Source organism: Equus quagga, chromosome 7 (assembly GCF_021613505.1).
Source record: "Equus quagga isolate Etosha38 chromosome 7, UCLA_HA_Equagga_1.0, whole genome shotgun sequence".
Lineage (NCBI taxonomy): Eukaryota > Metazoa > Chordata > Mammalia > Perissodactyla > Equidae > Equus > Equus quagga.
Window position 1 is genome coordinate 82869202 of NC_060273.1, and position 9700 is coordinate 82878901.

At 46.6% G+C, this 9700-nt stretch overlaps 1 protein-coding gene across 2 annotated transcripts in view; it reads right to left on the reverse strand.

The window, feature by feature from the left end:
* Positions 1–7479, reverse strand: part of PCBD2 (pterin-4 alpha-carbinolamine dehydratase 2) — a 47702-nt gene extending 40223 nt beyond the window's left edge. The window contains exons 1-2 of one of the 2 annotated variants that reach the window (XM_046665310.1): positions 6358–6672; positions 3393–3524 (exon numbers count right to left, since the gene is read on the reverse strand). In XM_046665310.1, the coding sequence (XP_046521266.1) occupies positions 3393–3524; positions 6358–6624 (399 nt within the window). In that variant the 5' untranslated portion in view covers positions 6625–6672. Of the gene's footprint in view, positions 1–3392; positions 3525–6357 lie in introns of both variants that reach the window. The other variant, XM_046665311.1, reaches the window with a different exon arrangement.
* Positions 7480–9700: the final 2221 nt, after the last annotated feature.

Consider the following 9700-nt stretch of genomic DNA (forward strand, 5'->3'; position numbering starts at 1 on the left):
TTTCCAGACCAATCCATCTTAAATAGTGTGCTCACCCCTCCATTACTCTCCATTCCAATATCCCAGTTTATTCCTCTCTATGGCACTTATCACTACCCCAAATTCTATTATCTATTCATTTGTTTATTGTCTATCTTCACCACTAGAAGGGGAGCAACATGAGCTTAGAATACTAACTGGCACAGAGAAGATGCTTAATATTTTTTTGAGTTAATATTACTTTTACAGTAAAAATTAATTTTTAAAAATTTTAACTGCAGGGGGCTGACCCCGTGGCCGAGTGGTTAAGTTCGCGCGCTCCGCTGCAGGCGGCCCAGTGTTTTGTTGGTTCCAATCCTGGGCGCGGACATGGCACTGCTCATCAAACCATGCTGAGGCAGCATCCCACATGCCACAACTAGAAGGACCCACAATGAAGAATATACAACCATGTACCAGGGGGCTTTGGGGAGAAAAAGGAAAAAGTAAAATCTTTAAAAAAAAAAAATTTTAACTGCATGTACAATCGCCACATTGTGAATAAACTATACCTAATCAGGGGCCAGCCTGGCGGCACAGTGGTTAAGTGCACAAGTTCCACTTTGGTAGCCTGGGGTTCGCCAGTTCGGATCCCAGGTGCAGACATGGCACTGCCTGGCAAGCCATGCTGTGGTAGGCATCCCACATATAAAGCAGAGGAAGATGGGCACAGATGTTAGCTCAGGGCCAGGCCTCCTCAGCAAAAAGAGGAGGATTGGCAGGAGTTAGCTCAGGGCTAATCTTCCTCAAAATAAATAAATAAATAAACAAACTATACCTAATCAAGAAAGACTAGAAGAGAATAGACAAAAGATGAAAGTAGTTAAAATGGGAAATTGTTTTTATTTACATCATATTTTAATGTTTTATATGACTGTTTTATAATAAAAAACAACAGACTTTCTGTCCTAAATGAAAGCTAAGTGAGGCCCTGTCACTGGCAGAGGGTCACCACTGCATAGATCAGTTGTAAGAAAGAGAAAAGCAGCCCCTGGCACATGGAAGCTGGCCTGGGACTGCCAACTAGGGCTTGGTGTTACTAGGAGCTGGCCTGGCACTCACTCCTGGGCCTTGATGTTGTACATAAACATCAGACAAGGCCACTCTGTGACCATGACGGATTAAGACAGAACTAAGACCACTCTGTAATGATAACTGAACACAGACAAAACATGAACACTGCCCAAAACATAAAATACTATACATATCCCACTCCTGGCTAACAAGTGACTATTGCTTCTTTATCAATTTCAGCTTTGGCCCCACTGTAGTCTATTTTCCCTATAGGTAGTATTTATTAAAATACTGAATTATAGAATTACTCATTTTCTGACAGCATCCAATCCAGAGCAAAACCCTAATTCCTTAAAAACCCTCCAAAATTACCAAATCCTGTCCAAATCCTGTAATAAGTCTTTCTAACACTGTCTCCCTGAGATGCCCATAGTTCCCTATGGTGTCCGTTCTCACTTGCTGCAACAAACAATAACCCCAGCTTATTCAACTACTGGTATGTTCCTGGTGGTCTTTGGCTGGTGGGCACTGACAGTTGTCATGACTCAGTTGCCATTACAGGTTATGTACAGGCAGAAGTCATACGAGCCTGGCTGGAAAACTGATCCCAGCACACAATCTCAGTGCTGGTTCTCTGATACATTCCCTGACATCCGCTGATTTTATCATCTGCCTCTTTCTCCTAAAAGCCAGTGAAGGAAAAAAAAAAAAAGTCAAGTTAATTAAATGTCCTGGTGAATAATGTTACAATTAATCAAGGATGCCCGGTACAGCTTCCCTTCCCTTCCATTTCCAAAAGTCACCCTAAGCACAAGGTTAGAGAGGGGCTGAAGGACTGACTCATGGGCAGAGCCTAAGGCAACACTACTCAAGTACTTTAAGCCACATGTTCAAGCCCAATAAATTAGCCCAGGCTTAAAGAAGTCAGGCTGTACACATGTAAGAATTTTAATAAGCTTGGAAAATGCTACCTAGAGCTTATACACAAGCTTACTGTACCAATGGGATTCCCTGCCACCAGCCACGGAGTGCTAAGCCCCTGACAAGAGCTGTCGAGCACATGGGGCAGCAGGGCCAGGGAGTCGGCATGGTCCACTTTCCTCAGAATCTGGAGCCTCACGGTGGAAGGCTGGCAGCCAGATGGACGGAGAGCAGAACAGGGCATGCAGCTCAGCGGAGCCAACGGCATTTACTAGGAAAACATGTCAGAAGTTTCTCTGGTGGAAATCTGGTCCTCACACACCCTTCCAGAAACTAGCAAACACTGTAATCAATGTCTGCATTTATCAAATGCCGGTTTTGTACCCAGAACTGTTAAGTACAATAGAGAGTTATTTAAGCAAACACGGTCTCTGCCTTCTAGATGCTGACACCTAATATAAATAAAAACAATAAATCTGTCCAGAGGATTGCCAAACTAACTGAACAAACGTGAAATAGTCAAAAGCACTGACCTTACATAAATGCAATGGAGTAAGAACTGAAGGGGAAGTCATCAGAGATGACTCTCTAAACAAGGTGGGGCCCTAGTGCAACAGTTACCTTGTTACGGCTGAGTGTCCAAGGGGGAGGTCAGCTTTTAAGCAAAGCTTCAATTGGGCTATGCGGCTTGGGGAAAATGAGCCAATCAGAGAAGAGGGTGCACCTTGGGAGATGATTTGGAGACAGACATACAACTACAGGGAGAAAGAAAACTCAACAACCATCTAAGAAAAGTAGAGGAAATCAGTCAAGCAGGTGTATGTTTCTCAACCGTTTTATACATGCCCCCTTCTGATAAACACACAAGCTCACACTCCATTTGAATGTATTTAGAATTTGAAAAGGAACTAAATATCCTAACCAACACCAAATCAAAGCAATAGTGGTTTCAGAATTTGATTTTCCAAATCATACAAACCATCCCCTTCCCCTGGAGCTGAGAATCACCCAGTGGAGGCAGCACCTGTCAAAAAGCATGGAGTACCTATCACTGAATTCTTTCCTCATTTTTTGAGGAAGATTAGCCCTGAGCTAACTGCTGCCAATCCTCCTCTTTTTGCTGAGGAAGACTGGCCCTGAGCTAACATCCATGCCCATCTTTCTCTGCTTTATATGTGGGACGCCTACCACAGCATGGCTTGCCCAGCAGTGCCATGTCCGCACCCGGGATCTGAACTGGCGAACCCTGGGCTGACAAAGCGGAATGTGCAAACTTAACCGCTGCACCACTAGGCTGGCCCCTATCACTGAATTCTTGAGGAAGAGAGGATTTGGATCCTGGATCCACACGGGACCAGACAACCAGTAGTATTAGAAAGAGTTACAGCCTAAGGTGACAAAAATAGACTATGGCATTAGCAAGAACATGTAATAATTACCTGATTAAAATTTTTGAAGGAAAACTCTTTGTAGATGGCATCTCTCTCACTTAATTCCGACCATCCTGCTGCTTTAAGATCAAGTATAACTTGGGTCCTCTCCTCTGCTGTCAACCGGTGAGCGTCTGCTGACTATGGAAACATCACACTTAATATCTGAAATGTAGAGGTTTAGTTAAACTCAAACAAACTTACAGTTCTTTACGTTATGTAGAGATGCAGGGAAAAAGTCTTAAAAGCAACAATTTCCAACCATCTTTGGTTCCTTTGTTCTCAAAATACAAATTTCTCAAAAAATACACACAAACACTGTTAGCTCTGTACAAAATAAGCTGCCTCCCTGGTATGTTGCCTCGCCAGCCCTCACCACTGCCTCAGACTTCACAATTCAGTTTCTCTGGTTTATTATCCATACAACTGAGATTTATCACCACCACTGGCCGTTCTTACCAATGACCATTACCAATGGCCAGCATTCTAGGACTTGAGAAACTGAAGTAAACACACCCACCCCAGGAATCCCTGAAAGTCCACTGGCAGGACCAGGATTAGAACTCAGGGCTCTAAGCGCCTGGCCTACTGCTCTTCGGAAGGTCCTGCACCACCTTAGTGGCCTTCACTGCTTCCTCACATGAGTCTTAACTATGTGAGTTCACTGTACCCTTTCAGATCTGATGAAAACCAATCCCCAGAAAGGAAAAACAAATGCACATTTACATAGGATTTTGTATAACAACTTCTGGGGGTCCACAGCCTCTCTAGACTACAGGTGAAAAGCCCTTGCCTTAGTGCAGTGAGTTTTCTCAGGGTCCCAGTAAGACACACTCCCTCCACAGTCTGGCCAGAGCACTGTGTGCACCGTCCACCTTGTTCCTACTCCCTCTGGTGATAAAATTCACAAATCCAGAGTTCTGTTTGTTAACAGGCCCACATTTCCCACGCTATTTGCTTTTTAACTGAAAGAACTCTAAACGTCATGGTCAGAGAAAGAAGGACACTCTAGTAAAAGTGAGAAGAGCTTCGTTCTTATTCCAGCATAAATGCCAACCAACACCTCCTGCCTTACCTCTTTGCAGGGCTACTGTAGGCTCAGGTGAGAGAGGGACTGTCGCCCAGAAAGACTGAACTAACATGAGGGCCTCTCATCAAAGAGCAAGCAGGGGCTGAGGTGAATCCTCCACCATGACACTACAACCCACTCCCACTTCAGAAATCCTAAACCCTTGTATCACTGACATTAATGTAATTAAGAGGGCAAAATAAGTAAACTTAAAGACAACTTATTCTATGAAGAGGGGAAAAAAATGTAATGAACCAATTTTCTAGTTTCTCTTCCTTGCTAGGTCAGCTACCCTTCCCCACAACTAACAAAAGAGAAAAATGAAAATACCTCTTAATTAAATAAAAATATTAAAGGCTTGTTATCAAAAACCATTTACTATTAAGAAACAAAATACCTGTTACTAGTTTTACAATGATGGTTCTGAAAAATTTCACACAAACACCTATTATAGGAAATAGTCTAAAATTCTTATCAAACACTTAAATATTTTAAGTCAATTCACAGTATTTTGGGAAAGAAATGGAATCATCTGTGTCCACACTGAGCAGTTGCAAAGAAAACTATTAACTGTGCTGTGGGTAATGCAGCAGTCACCTGGAGTCTGTAGAATGTGCTGGGCTGTTTTCCTCTGCAATCCACATCCCCAAGGAGGTCACTCTGTGCTCATCAAAGACATCTGCCCAGAAACAGGGATTGTGTCCAGGACAGTGAAACGGAGCCAGTTCAGCTACATAACACAAAAGGTTCCCTTGGGGATACACCCTCTGCACAACACTTTGTGGTGGGTTTAATTTTTTTTCTGTGGGAGTTAGGGGGAGGGACAGGCAAAAGCAGAGGATTTGGAGATAGTAAAGTTGATTCAAGACCTAGCTTTGTTACTTTTAGCTGTGGGATGCTGAAAAATCACTGAGCCTCCTCATGTCCATAGTGGGGATATTCCAATATCTACCTGCTGAGATTTTTTCAAAGGCTTAAAGGGATCTTGAATGTGAAGGCGGGCACTCAGCATAGAGCCTGGCACATGGCAGCCACTCCAATCACGTATTTGCTCATTCCTCCCCAAACCCCATAATTTTACTTGATCACCAGAACCGTGGGTAGTGGCACACCTTGGGACACACCTAGGTGACAGTAAGCACTTGTGTTCTCACCTTAATGGCCACGAAGCAGAGTGTTTATCTTACTCCTTCATCGAACTATTTTAAATTTCCTCTATTAAAGAATTTCAAACTGCCAAATGGGCCTTTGCTGCACCTTAGGAAAATGAAACGGTGAGTTTAATGCACCATCTTCCCACTAGATGGCGCTGCGTGCTAAAACTTTCCCTCAAGTTCATTGGCCCCAATATACTGATTTGTAAAACAGGAAAACTGACCGAACGCGCCTCAGAAGAGGAAAGAAGACATGTGTCACCAAAAAAGATAATTTATTAATAATTCCTCCAAAAGTTAACACCAAAACAAATCAGTTAACTCAACATTCAGTCACCTGGTTTATAGCGAGCGCCCCGCGACGGAGACGGTCCCTGCTCTCAGCGAGCGTACAATCTAGAGGACCGAACAGCACCTCTAGTCACATCAAGTGACCCTAAGCATCAAATACTTTTATAATTACTTTTCATGATTACTTTTTTTTTTTTTTAACAAATCTCGTCCTCGTTTGTTTTCCGGTTGGCAATTTCGTAGACTACGAGGGGCTTTTAAGCCAAGGGAAACCGGAAGATGCTGCGGACACCCCGGTCTCCGGCCAGCGCGTGGGCAAGTGCCCGGTGCCCAAAACGTGACTGCCCAGAGTCCGAGGCCGAAAGCCGGGCCCACTTCGGGACCTGCCGGCGCCTCGCGCCCCTCAGTCGGCGCCGCGGAGCCTCGCCCTCCTCCCGCACCGCGGGCCCTGGGCACTCACCATGGCCGCGAGGCTCGGGCTCCGGCCTCGCAGTGCCGCCAACAAGAGCCGCGTCGCCCCTCGCGCTCCCAGCGCCGCCGCCATGGCCGCCGGCCGAGGGCTGCCCGGCGCGCTGCCTGCCCGCCGCCCCGGCCACCTGTCCGCGGGGCCGGTCCCGAGCCGGGGGCCATGCGGCCAGCTCCCAGCCGCCGGCCCGGCTGCCCCGCACGGCCCAGCCCTACCGCGCAGACCCAGGACAGCCCGTCCCCGGAAGGCCCCCAGCAGCATTGATGGTCGCCAACTCTGCGGGCAGCCGGGCGGGCGAGGTGTGGCAGGCCCCCGCAGGCCCCCGCAGGCCCCCGCCGGCCCCCGCCGGCCCCCGCCGCTCTCAGATCCAGCTCTGCGCCGCTTCCGCGCTATCCCCGCGCGTGTGCGGGTTTCCGCTCGGGCTGGGGTGGTAGGCCGGCCGGCGGGACGCTAGGGTGCTCTCGGCGCTTAGGCTTGACCTACGGTTCTGCGCCTCGATGTTGATCCTCGGGTTGCCGCAGGCTCGCGGACGGTCTAACTGTGCTGGGCTCCTTCCCGGGCGGTGGGGCGAACCGTCTGCGCCGGCGGAGGATGTCGAGGACAGGGGCTGGAATTGTTGCGTTGCCGGTGGATGCTTGGGGACCATTTCCTTCTCTGCTCTCGGGGGGGCAGTGACCCATAGTGACTCAGATCAGGGGGTTGTAAGTCAGGGAGTCGTGGGTTCGAATGTAAGCTCTAATGTGTCATTACCTAGCTGTCAAGGCTTTGGGCAAGCTGGCTCATCTGCATTTGCCTGTGTAAGAGCATCTGGAATACCTAGGTCAGTGCTTTCTAAAAAGCACAGGCGCAGCCAACAGTAGGCACTCCGGAGATACATGTGGACAGATTTGGATAAGTTTTCTCATCACTTTTTTGGAGAAGAGAGGTATTCTTTTATATGTGTGTATTAATATTCTCATTACTTTTGCCTTTTTTCTTGAGATGTAATTCACATAAAATTTACCCTTTGAAGTGTATAATTCTCTGATTTTTAGTATATACACTTATTTTTTTTACTAAGTAGTTTAGCCAAATTAATAATATAACCATTTTTGCAGAGGACATAGCAGGACACTTGAGAATATTTAAGAGAGAGAATTTAGTTCAACTTAGTTGTTAGCAGTTTTATTTCCCATATGGATTGAAAAAAATAAAACCTACCTCAAAATAGCCTAAAATTCGGACTTATGGCCCAACCCACCTTCTTCCCTTTTGCTCACATGACAAAACTCAGGGGAGAAATCTCACTAGAGACCCTGATTAGATGTCCCTGGTCTCAAGGCATTTATCTAAGATGCTCTAGTTTCCTTTGCCTGATGCCTCAGGTGAACAGAGACTAGGGGTGGAATTAAAGGTAGTATTTCCAATATTTACGTTGGGTGTATATGATCATGAGAAATGCTCTGCAAACTTGCTCATCAAAGTGAGAACTGAAAAATGAACTGGTAAGTGTGAAGTAACAAGTTAGAGACCCCTCATCATTTTCAGTAAGTTTACTTTCATTGTTTTCCTTCCCTAAATCCACTGTATGATACTGTGGCATCTCAGCTCTAGTCTTGAAAGCACCAGCAGCAGGATGCTAGTAAGGCCCAGGGGAAGTGATGTCCACCTTAGGGGATAGGGAGAGCTTCACATGCTGCTCTCCAATTAATAGGATTTAAATCCCTTAGCAAAGATTTACTGGGCATGTCCTCTGTAGTGGACACCGTTGGGAAGAGCAGTCTCCTGCTCAGTCTTTCAAGCCCTGCCCAGCCACATAAGAATGGGCTTTGGGCCTGGAACACTTCCTTACCAATAGACAAAGAGCCCTCACAGCCTGTACCAGGCTTATCACCTTGTATGGGGATATCCTTCCCTGTTTCAGACTCAGTGTGTGCTCCTTTGTTCTGCTTAAGCATGTCTGTCATTAGCCCTGGGGCACGCCCTCCCTTTCAGTATTTCAGACTCCATGGGGGAGGGGGAGGGGTCCTGCTAGAGGGACACTCATAGGCCTTTGGCTGCCAGGGAGCACCCGCTAGCCATGAGGGACTGATGCACACTATTCGAGCTGATCTTGCTCTGTCTCTTCTCTGTGAATAAAAATGCTGTTCCATCCAGTTCTTGACTGTTGTTTTCTTTGGTGGCTCTGATATCAAGAAGTAGTGGGCTGGGCCGGCCCCGTGGTGGAGGCGTGCTCTGCTTCCGCAGCCCAGGGTTTCGCTGGTTCAGATCCTGGGCGTGGACATGGCACCACTCATCAGGCCACGCTGAGGCAGCGTCCCACATGCCACATCTAGAAGGATCCACAACTGAAATACACAACAATGTACTGGGGGGATTTGGGGAAAAAAAGCAGGGGAAAAAAATAAAAAGAATTAGTGGGCAGTAGTTGGCCCTGGTGGCTGGCATTGTGATGACCTTTGCTATCCTCTATGTAGTTGAAGGTGTCCCCCCGACCCCACCCCCCCCCCCCCCCCCCCCATTGCATACTGCTGCGGCAGTGTTTTGCTTGGTGTTCTGCTCAATAGACACCATGCTGGGCTTGGGGTGGTTTAGCCGGTCTTGGACCACTTCCTTCTCCCTTCTACTTCCCTCTCCTTCAGCACCAGTGCTTCCCGGGTAACCATCTCACTTGAACCTTTCCTGGAGGCAACAACCCTGCTCCAGTTTCCCTCCAGGGGAACCCCATGTAGCTTGTCTCAGGTAAGTGTTAGAAGCAAAGCCACCGATCTGTTGGTCATCCTGGAAGCTTTTCCTCCTCCCCCAGACTAAAGTAGGGTCCCATTAGACATCAAAGGTCATGAAAATGCCTGTATCTTTGATAGGATAACTCCCACTCTGGGAATCTGCCCCCAAGGACAGGAGACTATATATAAGCATAAACCCAGCAGAAGAAGACAGGTTAGGTAAAGTAATGCTAAACCTACTCAAAGACCTATTATGTAGCCATGGTTAGGAAAACTATTAGCACCAGTGAAATATTTATCATTTATTAAGCAAAAAAAACCAAGGTGCTAATTATAACTACAATTATGGGAAACAGGAGGAAGACTAGAGGGAAATACATACAATGGTCACTCAGGCATAGAAGCAGAGCAGGGTACCATCCCACATAGGGGCTCCAGAGAATGCTTAGGTTTGAAGCTGGATCCCACTACCGGAAGCTGCATTACCAAGAACAAGTTATTTGGGGCCTCATTTACTCTTCTGTAAAATGAGATATTTAATAGTAGTGTCAATCTCAGGGCTATAGTACCAGTTCATGAAAAACTATATGTAAAGCATTTAAAACAGTACCTGGCACACACATAGTAATACT